Here is a 21602-nt window from a genome sequence, read left to right as displayed (position 1 = left end):
AGCCACACGGCGGAAAAAGCTTCTTTTGGTCGCTTGTGCGCTCGATCTTGTTCTTTAGGTCACTCACCAAAGTTGTTACCATCGATGAGAGTGGGAATGTAGGTGGACTTATCAATTGGAAGCTTCCTGTTTTCGCTCAACTATCACGTCCCCACACCAGTTCCATGCAGTGAATGCATTACTGCAAACGGCCGTATCGAATCGACTTTGGATTTCACAATGCATCCGTCACTCGCGAGTAACCAAGACCACAAGAGACTAGAACTGCTCCACCTGTTGCACCTGAAGAAAGGCTTTGTTCCAACCCCGTAAGGCACAATACACCCATTCCCAATTGAAGAACAGGACCTTCAATTCATCGGGGATAATTCCAGTCACAGCAGCTCCACACTCAGCTGGGGACCATCCCAGCAAATGTTGCAGTTCACCGATTATTCAGGCTGTCAGCGCCTCATCATCTGCAATTAAAAGGGATTAGATCCTAAAGTGACCAAACTGGATGCCTTCTACGCATGGGCTGCATGGAGAAATTATTTCCAGAAATATAATGAACGCAACCGTTGACAAAGGACAGCCTTGCCAGAGTCCAGCATTCACAGTGAACAAGCACGACTCACAACCGGTTATGTCAAACCAGCTCCTTCTCCCATTTTATGAGGGCCAAATGACCCGTAGTAGCGTGCCAGGACTCTGTACACCTGCCGCTCTCCACTCCTCACATCACCACAGGGACAAGGTGGAATGCCTTTTCTCAGTCCACGTCTTCCTGAGGAGTACGTTTACCCTAACGTTGGAGCCAAACCATTGTTCCTCCTTAATGGGGGGTGGGGGAGCAAAACCTTAGTGTGTCAAATTTGAAATTCTTTGCGAATCTCCTACGCAATGTTGAACATGTCTAAGATGACAGTCCCAGAAGTTTCAAAGATTTCGAGGTATTCAGGGCTGTGGAATTGATGGCAATTGCCATGTATTGTGTATCTAGCTGTCTTTTATTCAAATGACAGTTGCTATAAAGTTTTTTTTTTTAGGGTTTGAAACATTTGATAACCTTTGACTGACTGGTGAACAGCCCAGAATTTACCAGACCTCTCCCTCAAAGCCAGCTGAGATTGGCTCCAGCTCACCCACAACCCTAATGAAGACAAGCTCATTCGAAAGTTAGATGGATAGAAAGAATTTGATGAGGGCATTTTTTTCCCACTTCAGAGAGCAATACTAAAATCTTTTTTCCAATTTTTCTCTTCAGATATCGACACATGTGAATCACCACAACCAGCACAACTAAAAGAAGGTACAGTATAAAAAATGTTGATTCCTGTTCCATGACGATGTAAGACATTCTTTGAAGGCAGTTTTAAGGACTATAATTGTATTAATGTCATAGAAGCTGAAGAAATTAAAATAGCAATCAAGTAAATGGAAGCAAAATATTCTTTACTTTTTTTCGTTAACATTTTCAAGTGATTCAACAATATTAGGTGTGTTCATTCAGTCTTGACAGGTTTGGTTAAATCTTCTGATCTTAATTCAGCAGTTTAGGTACTTGGAAATATTTTTCTTCATTGAAAGCAGAAGATTAGACAATTTGGTCTTAAAGTCAAAAAGACTGCATTTTGTGTCCCATGTTAGCAAACTTACTTTTCAAATAGCAAAGGTACCATGAGGTGTAAAACTTCATCTTGAGATGAAGTGCAGACAAATAGCTTATCAAGTCATGATGGCTGCATTTGGGGTAAAGTGTTTTTTCCTGTCTCCTGTGGTGCTCCTCTCCTTCAGTGGACGTTGTCCTCACGGTGGACACTCCAGCCGACACTGAGCCATCAGACATCATTAATCTACTGAGGGATGCTGTGGATAACGTCTCTTTGCCATTTGAGATAGCAGATAATTTAAGACTGACAAGCTGGAATTTGACCACAGGTGAGATTTTCTTTGTTCATCAGTCTCCTACACAAATGATAGAGGCCATTGTCATTGTATGTTTTTAAATAGGTTACTATTAATATTGTGGTACCAATATCTTTTTAGGCTGCTATCTGAAGTCTACCGGAGGACATGAGTGTCATTGTGAAGATTCCTTTGCTTGGTCATGTGACATCTGTGACACCTATGGTGCATGCAGCAATGCTAGTACATTCACCTGTGACTGCATTAATGGCATCCCTCCGTTTGGACAGTTCTGTAAACCAATCTCAGGTAAGTGCAGCTCTTATGAAACTGTTGAATCAACAGTCTATAAAAGTCAAGCATGGCTGGTGTCCATCAATCCATTGTCTTCTAATCATCGGGGTTGTGAGAGCAGCAGTCTAAATTGGGATGCCAAGACTTCCTTGTCTCCGGCCACCTCCTCCGGCTCCACTTAGCTGTTCCCAGGCCAGCTCTGACACATTGTTTTATTCAAATGACAGGTACTATCAAGTTTTTTACGTTTAGTAACCTTTGACTGGCTGGTGAACAATCCAGAATTTACCAGACTTGTCACCCAAAGACAGCTGACATATGCTCCAGCTCACCCACGATCCCAATGATGACAAGCTCCTTATAAAGTCGATGGTTGCATCGAATTGGATGCATTTTAGAGAGTTATACTCATATCCATCCATCCATCCATTTTCAACGCCGCTTATACTGGTTAGGGTCGTGGGTCGCTGGAGCCTATCCCAGCTGACTTCGGGCGAAAGGCGGACTACACCCTGAACTGATTGCCAGTCAGTCGCAGGGCACATACAGATAGGGACAACCATTCGCACTCACAGTCACACCGTCACTGAGTGGGAACTGAACCCATGCTGCCCGCACCAAAGTCAGGCGAGTGTACCACTACACCATCAGTGACTTTAATACTAATATACTTTTTCTAATTCACTCTTCAGGTATCAACCCATGTCCACAACCACAACTAAAAGAAGGTACTGTATAAAGATGTTTGAAAACTGTTACTTTTTGTAAGATCTTCTTTGAACGCAATTTTAAGGACTAACGTATCAGTGTTATAGAACCTGCACAGTTTAAGTTTAACCTGTGCTCTTCAGCTGTAACACTTTTTTTTATACTGCCACTTTTTTTATAATGCCACTTATACTGCCACTGTGGTTCTTATTCTTTATTTAGCATTTCAGTTGGACAGAACACATTTTTAAAGAGGAGTGACAGAAAGAAAAAGGAGCTGATAGAGAAAAACAAAAACAAAAATAGACAGGGGACACTATTTGTAAGAAAAATGAGCAAAACCAAAAATTTTTCGCATCATCAATTTCACATTCAATTCCAGTATTGTACGGGGCAGTATTGCTCGACCCTTTGAGGGAAGAACAGGACAATGTAAGACAGACAAGACAGGACAGGGACAGGAGGGGAATAGAGCAGGACAAGGGTAGTGGACCCGGCTGTTCAATTGGATTGCGGTGGGAGTGTCTATGCAAATTCTGAACCTCAATAGAAAAGGAATGCATGTCAGGGAGTCATGGGACCTCCCAAGAGTTATTTATAGCAATCAGGGAGTGGCTTCACACCAAGCAATTGAGTGTATACACACACACGCACAATATATATCTATATATATACCTCTAATACATATCGACGTTTCAAGACGATCTAGCAGTACATATTGATAGGCGGTATCAAAGGCAGCCCCCAGGTAAAGTAGTAATACTAGTTTTGAGGTGTTGGTCTCCACAGCTCGAAAAAGATCATCAAACACTTCCATGGGGGCTGTCTCAGGAGAGGGATTCGCCCTGAAAAAGTTCAAATACATTTCTAGAGAACATTTGATGGCTATTTTTTTTAAAGAATTTTGGAAGATTTGACACCGTTCCCCCTCCTTGAGCCATCACCTTGTCATGGTGGAGGGGTTTGTGTGTCCCAGTGATCCTACGAGCTAAGTTGTCTTGGGCTTTATGCCCTTGGCTGGGTCACCCATGACAAACAGGTCCTTGGTGAGGGACAAGACAAACCACGGCTCAAAGACCCCTAATGATGATGACAAACAATGGACTTCGTTTTCCCTTGCCCGGACGCGGGTCACCGGGGCCCCCCACTGGAGCCAGGCCTGGTGTTGGGGCTTGAAGGCAAGCGCCTGGTGGCTGGGTCTGCACCCATGGGGCCCGGCCGGGCACAGCCCGAAAGGGTAACGTGGGTCCCCCTTCCCATGGGCTTACCACCTGTGTGAGGGGCCTCAGGTGTCGGGTGCAGTTTGAGCTGGGCGGTGGCCGAAGGCGGGGACCTTGGCGATCCGAATCCCGGCTACAGAAGCTGGCTCTAGGGACGTGGAATGTCACCTCTCTGGCAGGGAAGGAGCCCGAGCTGGTGTGTGAGGTCGAGAAGTTCTGACTAGATATAGTCGGACTCGCCTCCACACACAGCTTGGGCTCTGGTACCAGTCCTCTCGAGAGGGGTTGGACTCTCTTCCACTCTGGAGTTGCCCACGGTGAGAGGCGCCGAGTTACACCCTAGGTCGCAGTTCGATGATCGACTTTGTGGTCGTGTCATCGGACTTGCGGCCGCATGTCTTGGACACTCGAGTGAAGAGAGGGGCGGAGCTGTCAACTGATCACCACCTGGTGGTGAGTTGGCTCCGATGGTGGCGGAAGATGCCGGTCCGACGTGGCAGGCCCAAACGTATTGTGAGGTTCTGCTGGGAACGTCTGGCGGAATCCCCTGTCAGAAGTAGTTTCAACTCCCACCTCCGACAGAACTTTGCTCATGTTCCAAGGGAGGTGGGGGACATCCAGTCCGAGTGGACCATGTTCCGCGCCTCCATTGCTGAGGCGGCCGACCCGTTGGTGGACACCAACGGTGAGGGATGCCGTCAAGCTGAAGAAGGGGGTCCTATCGGGCCTTTTTGGCCTGTGGGACTCCTGAGGCAGCTGATGGTTACCGGCTGGCCAAGCGGAATGCAGCTCTGGTGATCGCTGAAGCAAAAACTTGGGTATGGGAGGAGTTCGGTGAGGCCATGGAGAAAGACTTCCGGACGGCTTCGAGGAAATTCTGGTCCACCATCCGGCGTCTCAGGAGAGGAAAGCAGTGCACCACCAACACTGTGTATAATGGGGATGGGGCGCTGCTGACCTCAACTCGGGACGTTGTAAGTCGGTGGAGAGAACACTACGAAGACCTCCTCAATTCCATCAACACGCCTTCCCATGAGGAAGCAGAGTGTGGGTTCTCTGAGGCGGGCTCTCCTATCTCTGGGTTTGAGGTCACCAAGGTAGTTAAAAAGCTCCTCGGTGGCAGGGCCCTGCGGGTGGATGAGATTCGCCCAGAGTTCCTAAAGGCTCTGGATGTTGTGGGGCTGTCCTGGTTGACACGCCTCTGCAACATCGCGTGGACATCGGGGACAGTGCCTCTGGATTGGCAGACTGGGGACCGGAGGGTGTGTTCCAACTACAGGGGGATCAAACTCCTCAGCCTCCCTGGTAAGGTGTATTCGGGGGTGTTGGAGAGGAGGGTCCGTTTGGAAGTCAAATCTCAGATTCAGGAGGAGCAGTGCGGTTTTGGTCCTGGCCGTGGAACAGTAGACCAGCTCTACACCCTCGGCAGGGTCCTCTAGGGTGCATGGGAGTTCGCCCAACCAGAGAGAGTCTTTTTTGAGGTGCTTTGGGAGTATGGGGTATCGAATGCCCTGACGCTGTTCGGTCCCTGTATGACCGGTGTCAGAGTTTGGTCCGCATTGACGGCAGTAACTCAGACTCGTTTCCGGTGATGGTTGGACTCCGCCTAGGCTGCCCTTTGTCACCGATTCTGTTCATAACTTTTATGGACAGAATTTTTAGACGCAGCCGATGCGTAGAAGGGGTCCAGTTTGGTGGCCTCAGAATTGCATCTCTGCTTTTTGCAGATGATGTGGTTCTGTTGACTTCATCAAGCCGTGATCTCCAACTCTCACTGGAGCAGTTCGCAGCCGAGTGTGAAGTGGCTGGAATGAGAATCAGCACCTCCAAATCTGAGACCATGGTCCTCACTCGGAAAAGGGTGGCGTGCTCTCTCCAGGTCAGGGATGAGATCCTCCCCCAAGTGGAGGAGTTCAAGTATCTTGGAGTCTTGTTGACGAGTGAGGGAAGAATGGAACGCGAGATTGACAGGCGGATCGGTGCAGCGTCTGCAGTGATGTGGACTTTGTGTCGGTCTGTTGTGGTTAAGAAGGAGCTAAGCCGGAAAGCGAAGTCCTCAATTTAACGGTCGATCTACGTTCCTACCCTCACCTATGGTCACGAGCTGTGGGTCGTGGCAGAAAGAACGAGATCCTGGATAAAAGTGGCCGAAATTAGTTTCCTCCGCAGGGTGTTCGGCCCCTCCCGTAGAGATAGGGTGAGAAGCTTGGTAGGAGCTCAGAGTAGAGGCGCTGCTCCTCCACATTGAGAGGAGCCAGATTAGGTGGCTGGGGCATCTGATTCGGATGCCTCTCGGACGCCTTCCTGGTGAGGTGTTCCGGGCACGTCCCACCGGAAGGAGACCCCAGGGACAACCCAGGACAGGAGACTACGTCTCTCGGCTGGCCTGGAAATGCCTCGGGATCTCACCGACGGAGCTGCATGAAGTGGCTGGGGAGAGGGAAGTCTGGGCGTCCCTGCTCAAGCGACTGCCCCCGTGACCCGACCTCGGATAAGTGGGAGAAAATGATGGATGGGTGGATGGAAAACATGAAGGGCCAGGCAAAACACATTTATTTTTATTTTAATGGGATTCAAATTAAACGGTCAAACATTTCAGAAAAGCATGATAATTTAACAAAATATAACCATAAAGAAATTAATGATGGTTGTTGTTCAGTCATATTTTTAAAAAATATTTCACAAATTCTGTCAGGGTATGTAAACTTATGAGCACAACTGTACAGGTTTGCAGTCGTACGTACCTTTGTCATATTGTTGTAGGCTACACCTTTTTCATAACCACTAGATGGCAGTATACATTTATGAAATGTAAAAGTTTTTTTCCATTTTCCCCGATACCAATGTAAAATGGACACGATTGACTTTTGACAATTTTTGGCGGTGAAAAATGCACATTATACACGAGAAATTCCGGTAAAACTCTTACATTCATTCACCTAATATCTGAACTCTATGTAAAATGATGTTAACACTCTCATGAATACTACACTTGATGTAAATTGTTTTTCTGTGTTCCTCCTTAGCTTCAGTGGACACTCTTCTCACCATAACCACATTCAACACTGAGCCAGAGGAACTCATTGTTCAACTAAGAAAAGCTGTGGAAAATGTCCCTTTACCTTTCAACATTACAATTGATTTAATACTGACAAGCTTAAATTTGACCACAGGTGAGAATGTATTGAACATTAATTTGTTTCTGTAATCTGTCTAAAAAGTCTAGTCTTTGAGTTTTTTCAATATTTTATTAGTCAATGTAGTGGCATAATTTTTTTTCAGCCTGCTATTCAGACTTTAAGGGACAAGAGCAATGTCAGTGTGAGGATCCATATCTATGGCCATGTGACATCTGTGAGATTTATGGTACATGCAGTAATGCCAGTATGCAAACCTGCGACTGCATAAATGGAATTCCTCCAGATGGCCAGTATTGTGAATTAAGTAAGTGCAGCTACTCCGACTCCTGTTTCAGAATATGAACAACAAATTCACTATTAAGTTTGTTAGTAATTATCATGTAATGACCATGTATTTGTATACTGCGAATAAACACAACTTTTAATTTTGCTCCACAGATATCATCACCACATGTCCAACAACAACAACAACAACAACAACAACAACAACAACAACAACAACAACAACATCACCACCAACAGAAAGTGAAGTATCTGAGACATATACAACTCTTACATTCTTTCATCTAAGAACTAAACTCTCAGTCCAATTACATTCACATGGAGCTAACAGTATGAAATAAGATAGATAGCAGCATTTTAAATTGCTCTCCAAATAAGTCTTCAAATACGTCTTACGTTCTTCGGCACCAAACATGAAATATGTCGAATGAGTCTTTAGCTAACTCAAATTATTGTATAAAGTTGTAGACAGAAGTACTCTACCCTTCAGAATTATTGGAACAGTGAGGCCAATTCCTTTATTTTTTTGCGATAAATTGAAAACATTTGCGTTAGACTTGAAAAGATCTCTATGACACAAGTGATAAACATTAAAGCTTTTATTTCCAGGAATTTGCATAAGTCAACAAAATAATTCAAACGTGCCTGATAGATGTGCTTGTTGCCCAGGTATATCCTATTACATTGATTATTCAAACTATAAATAGCACTGAATGTCTTCACTTAGTTTCAGATTTTGAATTTCGCCTGCCAACTTTTTTTAATAGTTAAAGATGTAACCAACATGAACACTGTGTGAGATCTGTCTCTGGGCAAAAAACAAACAAGCAATGGTAAGGCTGAGAGAGTCATTGCACAAGCATGATTTCTTTTACATTTGTGTTTTGATGTCAAACTCAAATGTGTCCAGTTGACAGCAAATCCAAATTGTCTCAGTTATCCCAATACTTTTGGAAATGGAGTATATTGTACACAGTAAGTGATATATATCAGTTGTATCTGATATACCATAATATCCTTAGCAATTAAAATGGCACAATGTTTGACAACTTTTTCTTTTTCTTTACTCTTGCTAAGACATTTGTACACTACTTGAGTTAGATTAGCGAAAGGCTATTGGAATGTTTGAACACTTCTGATTCAACTTTGTTCTTCCATTAATTTTTTAGGTATAACTCGTACAACCCTGACAATAGACGGTAAATAAGTTACACACAATGACTCTTTTCTTAATTCTAATTTGTACTAATGAGGTCTCTTTTTATTTTAGAGAGGTCGTTGTCGTTCACAATGGGGATCGAATTTGACGAATTATACAACAATATAAATAATGAAGTTCACCAGAGATGTTTAGGTTCTGTAAGTAAGAATGCTCACAATTGTTATGATTGCTGTAATTATTTAACTCACGTTGGATGTGCTCACCATCTCAAACAGATTGAAACACAATCTGCGATCCATATCCCAGGTCTACTATCAGCGAATCTTTCAGGCTTCAGGTAGATTTAATTCTTTAATTTGATATTTGTTAAGCTTTTTACAATGATTTAACTTACCTACCTGTCCTTACTGTGCCTACAGTACAATGCAAGCCTTTTTGTCCTTTGTTTCATGATTTTAACAAAAGGTATCTTCAGTCACTGTGTACTCAAACAACAAACAAGAATGTAAACATTTTCTGAGATGAAGCAACATTAGACCTCTTTTAAAGGTCTACCATCAAGTTCCCCTGTAATGCTTATTCTGTTTTGAAATGTTTGATATAGGAATGGTAGCACCATTGGTGACTTTGAAATTACTGCAAATACTCCAATTCAAGACCCAGCTGTTGATGCACTTCTAGTGGCATTATTCAATGACCTGAGAAACACATTTCCTATGGTATTTGAGAGTAAGTAACTTTAATAATGTTCTCATTGGAACAACCTTAGAGACGTTTTAATATCATCTCACTATTAAGCCTATTTGTCTAGAAAATTTTCTGCAGAAAAATAATTGTCCACTCTTTGTATTGTTTTCCATTAAAGGCCGTAGAGACTTAATATTTCAACCAGATGTTTTATTTTTCGACGACACTTTGAGTGTGACATGTGGCCCGCCACCAGAAGAGCTAGAGTTTCGTATCACCTTGTCAGAGTGGACACGTGATGGTGTTTTAATAAATGAAGACGATCGACACAGCTTTTCACAAGTTAATGGAGTGCCAACACTTACGATCACAAATTATTTTTCCACTGACAATGGTAAGAATCACTTGAAGTACTTTATATTAGTACATGGTCTTTCGAAATAAATATTCAATAAAATGTATATGAGACTACTGCACAGTTGTAATCTTTTCTGGGGAAAATTGAGGAAAAGCAACTCGACCTAACCCTTTATACACTGTTTGAAATCCATTTCCCTTTATTGTAATCTAACAATTGTTGGAATACTTGGTAGTTGGTAATGAAGTCTTAATTTTAATTTGCAAAACAATTTCATTACAGGACGCTATCAATGTCAGCTGTTTGATCAGAATTCAAGTTTCCGACAGGACTCTAATGAAATACTCAGTCTTTTGGAAACACCCACAATCCAGATGGTTCCCCTCCAAAACACTATCTTGTGTGATGTTGGGCAGCAAGTGTCACTAGAGTGCACTGTCCAGGACCCCTACCAGGTGGAGTTTAAAGACATCCCAAATGCAGGTAAAACTAAAACAGAAAAGCATCAAAATTATGTCTTGCATTTGTAAAGTTATGCAGATCTACGGTTTAGCCCAAAATTATTGTTAGCCTTGCCAAATTGTGAGTTATAGTGAATTTGTATCTTTTGAATAGGCATCTTGTTGTTAGAAAACAACAAGAAAATGAGAAAATACTTGACCAATCACAAGGTTTGGGCATCGTTTGAATTTGAGCGATTCCAGTCCTGATTCAGGTTCCAAACGATTATTGATTCCGATTCTTTTAGGGTGGAAGTTTGCATGGTTTAAATAAAGGGTGTCCAAATTATGAACATCCATTTCCTTAGGAGCCCAAATTTGATTCAAGGTTCTTTATAACCAGTATCAATATCAAACCTATGAACTGAAAGGCAATGTGTGTGGAACTAACCCAATTGATGTAATATTCATTAATTAATGTTTCAGCTAAAAGTTAAATATAGCATTGTTAAAATCGTTATTTGGGACTGTTTCATCAAGTCCAATGGTTTATTTTTTTTGTCCTGTTCGGCTGTTAGGTCAAGCAGATTGGAATATCTGTATCCCTTTTATACCGAATTTTACTGTGTCACAGTGGAGTTTTTAAGCTTCCGCTGTGGTTTCTTAGTATTATAATTTAAGTTTATTGAGAATCAGAGTCGATCAGTCGAACAGAACAAAGTTTCTAGAGGGGAGAGAGAAACAAAGACAAAAGACAAAGCACTAATTGTAAACAAGATGAGAGAAGTAAATCATTACATTATCTACAATGAAACATTAAATATGAGTGTTGAATGGGGCTGTAGTGCTACACCCTGTGAGGGAAGGACAGGACAAGATAGAACAGGACAAGGACAGGAGAAGAAGCATGCAGGACAAGGGTCGTCATGCCGGCGGTACAACTGAAGTGTGGTGGTATTAATTATGTAACTGACAGAATGTTCTGTAATTGCTGTGGCCGCACCGCGGCGGCTGAGGACCCCACCCAATCAATCGAGGGGCGGGATCAGGCCCAGGGGTCCACCCGAGAGCAGCCCGGTGGATGGGACACGTCCCACACCGAGGGACCCAGGGCGGTCCACCGGCCCCACCGAGGCGCCCCAACAACCGGCCACCCAGTGGGGGCCGCAAGCACCCAATGCCACCCCCCCAGCCAACCACCCCACCCTACACCACCGCCGAACACACACCACCACCATCCCCAGGAGAGCTAGACGCCCCCCCTAACCCGCAGGGCCCGCGATGCAGCCAGTCCCCGCCCAGCCCAAGGGCGGGAGAGTGTCGCTTGTTTGTTGGAAAGGAGGGCGAATAGGGGCACCCAACAGGGGAATGATAAGGGGAGGAACCCAAGGAGCAGCCGCGGGCCATGATAGGTCAGCCCGAACACCAAGCAGTCATCCAGCCCGGGTGGCCCGGCCTCGGGTGCACCGCCATGCAAGTAAGTGAGACCCACCTCCCCCCTGTTACTATGACTGCCAGGTCCCTGACTGGCAGTCATTGGCCCTACCCCGTGTATCAGTGCCCCCCCAAGTGGTATGGTGCATTAAAATCTGGAGATGTCAGTGAGCCGAGGGAGTGGAGGCAGTGCTGCCAGGCACTACTGCCTAACAGCCAAACCCCCCCACCTACGACCCACGGCCCCCCAGAGATAGGTGTATGTGGTGCATTAAAACATGGGGAGTGTGTGTGATGCATTTAAAATCCAGGGGGGCAGGCAGGGCCGAGGGCCAAAGCGCACGGACCGGGAAACAGCACAGACACAGACACCCACACCTCCCCACCCCAAATCAGGCAGGGAAAAGAACCCCACGGTAGGACCCACAGCCCGCAGGGGACCACCCGTCTCCCGCACGGGAAAAGGAAGAAGCGACCGCAGCGGCACGCAAGGAACGGAGAGAAGAGCAGGAAGCAGGCCCGAGGAGCGACAGGAGAGTCCCACTCCTCCAACCAGCAGCCAGAGCGGGGGACCCAAGCGGGTGCAAGCCGGCACCGCCCCAGCACCCACGGAACATGGGCGAGTCACCATCACACCACCATTACTCCCCAGGAGGTCACCCCAGTGGTTCCCCCCCCACCCCCGAGATCAGGAAGGAGTGAAATAAAGTCCCGCCCCCACAGACTCTGGAACAGCAAACAGGGACAAGAGGAGAAGAAGGGACGTGTTGAAGCGCCATGTTGGTGGGGGTCCGAAATTTGATTAAACTTTTGGATTGGTGCTTGGTCGCTGATGATGATCGGATGTATTTTGGGGCTAATTCTTTGAGCTGCCGAATTGTTTGAAAGAATGAAAGCTATTCTTGCGAAAGAACGGTGAACTGATGAGAAAAATATGTATTCTCTTTTTGTACCATTTTTCAGCATCCATATGTCAATGAGACCAAAGTTATCCATATACTCCTCGAGTATACTGGAGCATTCTGGCTGATTGCTATTTTTGAGATTTGAGCGATCTATTAGGGGATTTAGTGTAAGGTTAAAATCACCTACCATAATAATTGTAGAATTGGCTGACAACTTTAACAAGTGTGAAAAGAGCATGTGAAAAAAGGCTGGATCATCTTTATTTGGAGCATATAGATTGGCAATTGTGAAAAGCTTGTTAAATATTGTAGCCTGTATAATTATATATCGGTCTTCTGGATCTTCCACTGTACTATTTATTATAAAAAGTAACACAAAGATACTCCCGCCGCAAAAACAACTAAGAGCTATGCACTAGCTAAGCAGAAACACTATGGTGCTGGGACAAAATGGCGGACGAGGCACGGGCGTCGTAAAGTCGAAATGTCGTAGGTCGAGTGCGTCATAACTCGAGCACATCCTGTGTTATTAATAATAATATGAAATAAAAAGCTTTAATAATTGCATTGGAGACAGAGGGAATGTTGTGTACGTACATACATTTATTTTTAATTTACATTTATTTTAAATATGTGTGCTTGTTTTCATGTGCTTGACTGACTCAACATTAGCCATTAGGTTGAACAAACGGCTGCGAGTGAAAGCTATCCCCACAAGGACGTCTGGACTTGTGGTTAAAAATCACTCATGAGTACGTTCACTGCATAGTGCGCTGTTCCTTACGCAAACGATTCACTCATCGCACTAGTACATCGTTCCTTAGAGGATCACAAACGAAGAAGTTCAATGAACGAATCATTCGTGTCTCATGGATCGCGAATGACAAGTTCAATGAACGAATCACTCTTCACTTCTTCAGTTCTTATGTTCCTCAGTACACCAGTACATTGAACGAATCACTCAGTTCACTGAAGTCCCTCCCATGAACGAATCACTCTTCAGTTCTTCAGTTGCTCATTACACCAGTACATCAGTTCACTGAACTTATCACTCTTCAATTCTTCAGTACACCAGTTCACTGAACGAATCACCCAGTTCACTTAAGTCCCTCCCCCGCCTGCACGGCACTGCCTGACGCTGGCTGCTCATTGGTCATTCGTCAAAGTGAATGACAACGCTGGTGAAATGCAAATCACATGGCAGTACGTTTAATGAAGTCCCGCCCCTGCCTGCACGCTAGCTGTTCATTGATCATTCGCTAAAGATTCAGAATTGAGTCAGAACGCTTCAACAGTTACGTTTCCCCTCCCAACCGGTTCTCAATTCTCGATCCCCAACCCTACCAGTCACACAACAGTGGTGTGGAGTTTTCTTGTTCTTGTGTGGGTTTTACTGAATTAGGGATTTTCAAAAATTCACAAAGCAAAATTCACTTTTAGAATTTATTTATTTTATTTACTTAACTATGGAAATAATTGTGATCACTTTCACAGTGCTGTGTGTTGTTTGTCCATGTTTAGAAACAGGCCCTGCAATCCGACATCTGATAACAATCACACAGGCAGACTGTGATAACCAAGAATTAAACATTACTTGTCAAGTGATTGATTTTTTGCAATTCAAACGGATTCTAACATTGGTGTTAGTGGCTGATGGTAAGTATTGACCAAGCAATGACAACACATTTAATATGATACAGTTCAGGCTTTTTTCTAACCATTCTCTCTCACTTGTAAACATGTATTGTCTTACCAGGTGCATTCACATGTGATGCTGATCCAGTATTTGGAAATGGATTTTTAAATGATACGGGTAGAGCTACTTGTGAACTAAATGAGGTGGGAGAGAAGACTGCCATTTGCAGGGAAAGTGGAGAATGGGAAGATCGAGCAGACAATTGCACCCTCCAAAGGATTGCGCAACTAATCTTTGAATCTGGGGTGAGTGAGCTGGTTGGCTTGATTTTTGTTTCTTTTTTTTCTTTGGCACACAACTGAAACTGCAAGGACTATTTGCGTTATTGGAGAACCAATGGGAGTTGTTTCCCCAGTAGGGGTTTTCTGGACTTCCATTAAGGCAGTAAAATCACAAATGATAAAACACTGCATTTGATCGATGAACTACAAATCTGAGTTTGTTGAAACATTAGATACATTTGGCTGAGTTGGATAATTTCACTGTTGTGTGTAGAAACCTTGAGCCATGCACTGATTGTAACACTGTTTTTTCCCCTTTGCAAAATCAGTTTTTGACTGAAGGGACGTTGTCAGATTTCTTGGAAGAACTCAGGATCACCACTCTTGAACTAAGTCAGCAAGTGACTGAATCTCCTAACAATATTGAGGCCATTGTTACAATTCTCAACAATGTAGCAACGTTTGTAACAACATTTAATATCGAGATAAGTCAGGACTCCATGGAGGTATGTGTTTTCTTGCTGATCTAACAACAGATGTTAAAATAAGTATTGACTGTTTTTCTTTCTCCCCTTTTACTTTAGGATATTCTTATCACTACTGATGTCCTTACTAGAGACGAGGCAAGAGAATCATGGGACATTCTCAACCTTGAAGCAGTCATTGAGACCATAGAAACAAGAAACATCACTCCCAGAAATGAGAGTGTCAGCTCATTATTGTTGTTTGGTCTTGAGGGTATAGCAAGTAGGCTAATCAATGCCTCGTTTAACATTGAAACACCTTTGATTCTCTTGAACAAAACTACATTCACCAACACTTTCAATGGGGATTTTAATTCTACAGTGGAGATAGACATAGAGGAGTCTAGTGGGCCAACAAACCTCACTGTGATAACCTTTGAATCATTGGATAATGTACTTCCCCCAAGAGATGAAAACAACTCTACAGGCAGGGTAATCAATGGGAGAGTCGTACTTGTTCAGTCTGACACCACCGTGGACAATGTCTCTTTCACATTTGACATTATAAATGAGACTCTGGGGAACCCTCAGTGTGTGTTCTGGAACTTTACTCTCTTTGAAGGTCTTGGAGGATGGGACGATGAAGGCTGCGAGCTAGTTGACAGAGATGACGAAACGGTTACATGTCAGTGTGACCACCTAACCTCCTTTTCAATGCTAATGTCACCCTTTGTTCCAAACAGACGTGTGTTGGATTTCATAACCTACATTGGCGTCGGTATTTCCATGGCATCCCTAGTTATATGCCTCATTATTGAGGCATTTATATGGAAAAAAGTTAGGAAGAGCAACACATCACACTTGCGCCATGTTTCCATTGTTAACATTGCACTGTCTCTCCTGATTGCAAACATTTGGTTCATTATTGGTGCAAGTATCTCGGAAGGTGATCAAAGGAATCCAGATGCATGCACTGCTGCTACCTTTTTCATCCATTTCTTTTACCTCGCTCTCTTTTTCTGGATGTTGGCGTCTGCACTGTTGCTGTTCTACCGCTCAGTCAGAGTCTTTGGTGGAGAACTTTCTAAAACCACTATGATGGCTATTGGATACTCTCTTGGCTATGGGGCCCCACTGATTATCACAGTTATTACGATTGCTGTAACAGCACCGAACAATGCTTACATTCGAGAAAATGTGATCTGCTGGCTAAATTGGGAAAGGTCACGAGCGCTGCTGGCATTTGTGATCCCGGCACTGCTCATTGTGTTTATAAACATTGTAATCCTAATTGTGGTGATAGTAAAAATACTGCAGAGTCGGGGGATGACAAGCACTGCACAAGACGATGAGAAGTATGTCCTGGTGGTCATTATTCGGAGCTTGGCCATCCTCACACCCTTTTTTGGAATAACTTGGAGTCTTGGAGTTGGAATCTTAATTGACCCAACTAATCTAGGAATCCATGTAGCCTTCGCCTTCTTCAATTCTCTGCAGGTGAGTTTCTGTTATTGTTTTGTATGTATATATTTTTTGGGTGTTTTATATGGTTTCTTTTTATTAGAGGTTCACGAACAAAGGAAGGCAGTGGCTCAGGTTTAAGCCTGGTGGCCGTGCGAACCTCTAATAACCTGGTTCTTTTATTCTGGTCGAGGTGATTTTTCAATGATCAGGCCGGATGAAAAGTGTAACAATTTATTCGAGCCAAAAATACAGAGCTAAACTACAAGGTTGGTGAAGCTTCAGCGCTAAGGTCTTCCACACGCAGCTCGAACAGCTCCAGGTGAAAAGACTCCGGAAGTCTGCTGCCATAGTCTTTTATAGTGGAGTCTCTGCTTTCTGTCGTGATGTCATGCAGTCGCGGACCAATCCTAGCTTTGACTCGGTGTGTTGATTTTTGTGCGAGTGTTGCTCTGTGCGACCAGGTGTATTATACGTACAAGTGTATATATAATGCAACTATATGTTTGTGAGAGGAGCTGTGTGTGTATCTGTAATGGAAAGTGGAGAACAAAAATGTGTATGCAGTGTTGTGTAAGCATGCAGTTCATAAGTTACTTTCTTTCGTTTTACTTTTTATTATTATTCAGTCTTGTCTATATTAAGTCAATTTAAGAACATTCTTAATTATAATGTAAGTGGGCAGATGTGTAACCACTGTGCAGTTAAACAACAAATTATGTACAATCATTAACTTATTATCATTGACTTTAACACCTCGCAGAGGCATGATGTAGTGGTAAAGGGAATTACTGGGAGGCGAATATCACAGTAATTTACTACACTCGGAACAGAGCTGATTTTGGAGCATTCATTTAGTTTTTCTGATAATGATATCGCCATTTTGTTGCTCTAGCCATACAATATTGAATTAATTAGCAAGGAGAGGAACGTGGACCATTTTCCCAATATTCGCTATTACTGGTACAGGAGAGGAACGTGGACCATTTTCCCAATATTCGCTATTACTGGTACATCTGTGGTGGCATTGCAAACAAAAACACAAAAATAAAAAAATTGTTCGCAGAATCCTATAGCCACTAAAATGAAATCTCATGAGAGTTGCCAAACACAGGAAATTTTATGATTTCAAGCATGAGAAAGATCCAAGACAACGAGGCTTCATTTTATCCATCCTTGCTAGCTTTCCATTAAGCACTTGGATTTACCAAATTGAACAATCCTGTTATAAAAAATCAAAAGGAAAGAAAAGAAAAATAAATAAATATCAATGTGTAGTGTCCCTTCGAAATTGGTAATTCAGAACTGCCATAACAAGTTCTGATATTAAATGTATGATGAGTCAACATACATACATGTGGATGTGGTTGCATGTTTTACAATGCACAACATTGTTCATCTAAAAATGTTTCTTGTTTTCTAAAATTTCTCTCTATCTTCACATAGGGTTTCTTCATATTAGTTTTTGGAACTCTCTTAGACAAAAAGGTAAGTGCCTCTAACAGGAAAAAAAGGCTATTTATGTGTGAGTGTTTGTGCTGCAATTATGCACAATTAAAATGAGCATGGCAATCACAATGACTGCATTTCAGCAGTCTCACAACTGTCCTAGTTTTGATGTTATCTTTGCTTAGATTTCCTTCATTGTGTTATTGGTAACACACATTAGCAAATGAGTATAAAAGTCACAAACTTGTCATAACTCCTCGCAGAATCATCGACCTAGAATTTTACAGTAGTATGCTAATTTGTGTGCATAAACGTTTTTCAGGTCCGGTCAGAAATTTCAGTTTTCAAATCGTCTACAAGTTCTGGAAGCGGGACAAGGGTAAGAACAGAACTCATCCACATTTTGTTAGCAGATCACAGATCCTTTCTCCAACAATGTTTTTTATGTGTGGTTTTGTCAATTCTTTTAGACGACGAGTTCTGCAAATTCATCAAGTGGATGGCAGATATGGAAGAACTTTGGAAGAAGAGGTATAGCATCTTTTGAAAAGTGTGCGGTATACCTCCTATGTTCATAAAGCACAAAACCTAAGTTGTAGTGGTTTTTAACCTTGTTTGTACATTTTTGTAGCTCATTCTGAGCACATATTCATCTCTCTGTTGTCAGTTACCAATGGTAGTTACAGTCGTATCATCGCAAATAACATGGGAATCCACTGATTACATTATATTTTACATATCAGGTCAGAATACTCAGAAACACCAAAAACTGACTAGCTTCACATCCATATGAGCTTACAGTACATAAAATGCAGATTTTAAATGGTGATTTTATTTATGAAGGGGAAAAAAATATATTCAGAGCTACCTGACCCTGTGTGAACAAGTAATCGCCCGTAAACCTAATAACTGTTTGGGCCACATTTTGTTAGCAGATCACAGATACTTTCTCCAACAATGTTATCATAACTGTTTGGGCCGCTCTCAGCAGCAACTGAAATAGAGCGTTTTCAAAACTTACAATGAGTCTTTCACACCTCTGTGGAGATATTTTGGCACACTCTTTCTTGCAGAATTGTTTTAATTCAACAACTCTTGAAGGCTTTCAAGCATGAGCGGCCTTTTTAAGGTCAAGCCACAGCATTTCATTTGGATTCAAGTCAAGGCATTGACTAGGCCACTCCAAAACCAGAGTTTTTAACCCACTGAGAACCATTGGCTCTGATTTGGCAGTACTAATTCCGATTCTGCCAGCTACGCACGCAGCTGTAAACTGTCCCAACAAACACAGTAATGTTGCTCCTTCCCTGAGACAATTTTAGTTCAAGACTTTCCCACCAACCCTTTGGACCAAATTATGTCAAGATGGGATGATCAACATGACCCAGTAAACAAAGCAACATATGACAGCAACCAGGATGTAGCATCTAGCCATTTGCTACAGTTTGGTCACGGATTGAATCCATTTTGTTCATGTTTTTCAGGTGGCAACAACGTGTCATCAGATTTATCTTCATCTCAGGCGATCAATGCTTGATGTCTCCTGCGAACATCTCTGCTCAGGCTGACCAAGCAACAAACTGTTTCCAGAAAGTGTGTGAATGCGCAGAGATAAGCTGTTACACTAATGCTAAAGTACTTTAATACTACTGTCCCGTTGTCTACTTATTATAATTCCATCCACGACTCTATCAACTAAACACATTTGACAGGAGTACTATTGCCTTGAAACTGGTGACCTATTTAGGATTTACTTTGTCCCAAACAGACCCCAAACACTGTTACTTGTTTCTAAATATTGGACTCTATCTGCATGATCGTAGGCAGGTTTACGAACAAAGAAGCAATCGTGTGGCAATGATACGATAACTTTTTTTTTTTTTTTTTTTTTTGCTGTCAAGTTTGCAAAGTATCTAAGGATTGCTAAATTACCAATTGCTTTAAATCATTAACCAATGGTATAGTCCTCAAAATATTTCTTCTGCATTTTGGTTGGTGACGTAATCTCACAGAAAATAATTGATGATTTTGTATGGATACGTGATTGTTAGAGTTGTTAATTTAATAACACATTAGACCCAAAATATTGTAATTAATTTGCGAAGGGCTTTTTCTTTTGTCTGACCTGTCCAGGCAAAGTTTTGATTATCCTACACAGGTCAGTGAATTTGCATGAATTTACTGGAGGTGCATTGCAACGACTGGCATAGGATTATCAGTTGAAGTAAAATTATTAAAGAATAAATATCACAGCATGACAGGAGGCAATTTAAAAGCATTCACTGTTTTCATGATTTATATCATTAAATAAGTTTGATACACTTGCAAGACAACGTTATCATAAGCTGTTTGAAGCACTTTACAAATATATGTGTGATAAATTATACCTTATACTTAGTGTGTACAGTATGTTTCCTCTAATCAAATGTACAATACAACAGGTAACTCTTGACAAAAGTCACAGAGGCTCAGGATTGTCTTACTTTTAAAATGTTTAACGTTCTGTAATACGCTTTACTACTTTGCGGAATTATTCTTTAGTCACAAAACGTTAGGGATACTCAGCTTTGGAGTGAAATTTCAGGATTAACCTAAAATGCCTTTCAACCTTTACAGGTGGACTTAATTTGACCTTCTTTCAACATTTGAATGCACTGGTCAATCACTTCAATGTTTCACTACATTTTGCACATCTTTCTGTTCTTTATCAAGGAGCTGAATGACAAAATTAGCAACACTCTAAGCACAATAGCCACTGTCCTCTGAAACATCCCGTTTGAAGCTTTGTAATGGCGAGGTACTGTTGATTAGGTTAAATTTTGGTCTCTTGAATGTAAAGAGCGAGATGAAGAGGACTGTTTAAATACCAAGTCTAATTAAACCAGGAAAGTAATTGGTCAATTCATGGATCAAACACTTTTTGTGTATTTTTCTGTTCATCTCCTTGTTAGAGAAGAGCAAGTTGTTCAAAAACTACCTGAACATTGAACAGTTGGTCAAAATAAGAGTAATACGCAGTATACAGTGCATTTTAGACTCAACCTAAAATTTTACCTGAAAGCCAAATATCCCGAACTTTTTGTGAGTAGTGTATGTATTTTTAGTGCAGAAGCAGTTATATACTGACTGTGTTAGTCAAGGACATCATTTGTGTAACACTATTGTACACGTTTGTATATTTTTCCTGTCTTACCTGTTAGTGTTATTTAACATACTTCCATTAAGGGAGTATATTATACTATGTTGCGATACAGTATGTTCCGTGTTCAAATGATTCAATAATTAATTCAAGACATCATTAAAAACATAGATAATGAAGTGTATTTGTAAATTAATGTGTACGTGATGATTAAAATGTTGAACCCAAGCAATGAATTGTGCTTTGAAATTGCTTTTGTCCTTCAGAAAATTGCAGTTGCATGCATTTTATGACTTAAGCATAGGATATTTTGTTGGGCCTTAGCAGTGCTAACACACACACACACACACACACACACACACACACACAAAAGAAAGTAAAAAAATTGAGCAAGATATTCGACAGGGAGCGCAGTGGGAGAAATGAATATGAATGTAAATGCCCCCAAAAATAGTATGGTGGCCCATCGACAATGTTGCTGCTACTGGTGAGGGCAGGAACACTCCCGGGCTCACACAGAAGGACACACAAATACTGCAGCTTCCATCATCAGGAACTCAAGTGTTGCTGGTGTAATGTAAAGCACTGGAGGACGTGTCCTAACGAGGTCACAAGGAATACACAGACAACAATAAAGACCCCTCTCATGGAGAAC

At 42.3% G+C, this 21602-nt stretch overlaps 1 protein-coding gene across 2 annotated transcripts; it reads left to right on the top strand.

Moving 5' to 3' along the window:
• Nucleotides 1-1766: 1766 nt before the first annotated feature.
• LOC133417146 (adhesion G-protein coupled receptor F1-like) lies at nucleotides 1767-21171 on the top strand. Of its 2 annotated transcripts, XM_061704675.1 has the most exons (20): nucleotides 1767-1920; nucleotides 2029-2196; nucleotides 2874-2909; nucleotides 7136-7282; nucleotides 7392-7553; nucleotides 7688-7774; nucleotides 8701-8730; nucleotides 8802-8890; nucleotides 8969-9030; nucleotides 9298-9422; nucleotides 9559-9774; nucleotides 10021-10221; nucleotides 14039-14173; nucleotides 14274-14458; nucleotides 14764-14940; nucleotides 15019-16395; nucleotides 17806-17847; nucleotides 18131-18187; nucleotides 18279-18339; nucleotides 19293-21171. In XM_061704675.1, the coding sequence occupies exons 5-20, from the start codon at nucleotides 7496-7498 to the stop codon at nucleotides 19343-19345; spliced, it is 2955 nt and encodes a 984-aa protein (XP_061560659.1). In that variant the 5' UTR covers nucleotides 1767-1920; nucleotides 2029-2196; nucleotides 2874-2909; nucleotides 7136-7282; nucleotides 7392-7495; the 3' UTR covers nucleotides 19346-21171. The 2 variants fall into 2 exon arrangements, with proteins under 2 accessions (XP_061560659.1, XP_061560660.1); XM_061704676.1 differs by lacking the exons at nucleotides 1767-1920; nucleotides 2029-2196; nucleotides 2874-2909; ... (2 more) ...; nucleotides 7688-7774; nucleotides 8701-8730 and adding an exon at nucleotides 9113-9158 and having other exon boundaries at nucleotides 8863-8890.
• The last annotated feature ends 431 nt before the right edge of the window (nucleotides 21172-21602 follow it).

This window comes from Phycodurus eques, chromosome 18 (assembly GCF_024500275.1).
Source record: "Phycodurus eques isolate BA_2022a chromosome 18, UOR_Pequ_1.1, whole genome shotgun sequence".
Lineage (NCBI taxonomy): Eukaryota > Metazoa > Chordata > Actinopteri > Syngnathiformes > Syngnathidae > Phycodurus > Phycodurus eques.
Note: the sequence above shows the minus strand (reverse complement) of the source record. Positions and strands in the feature narration are given on the sequence as shown.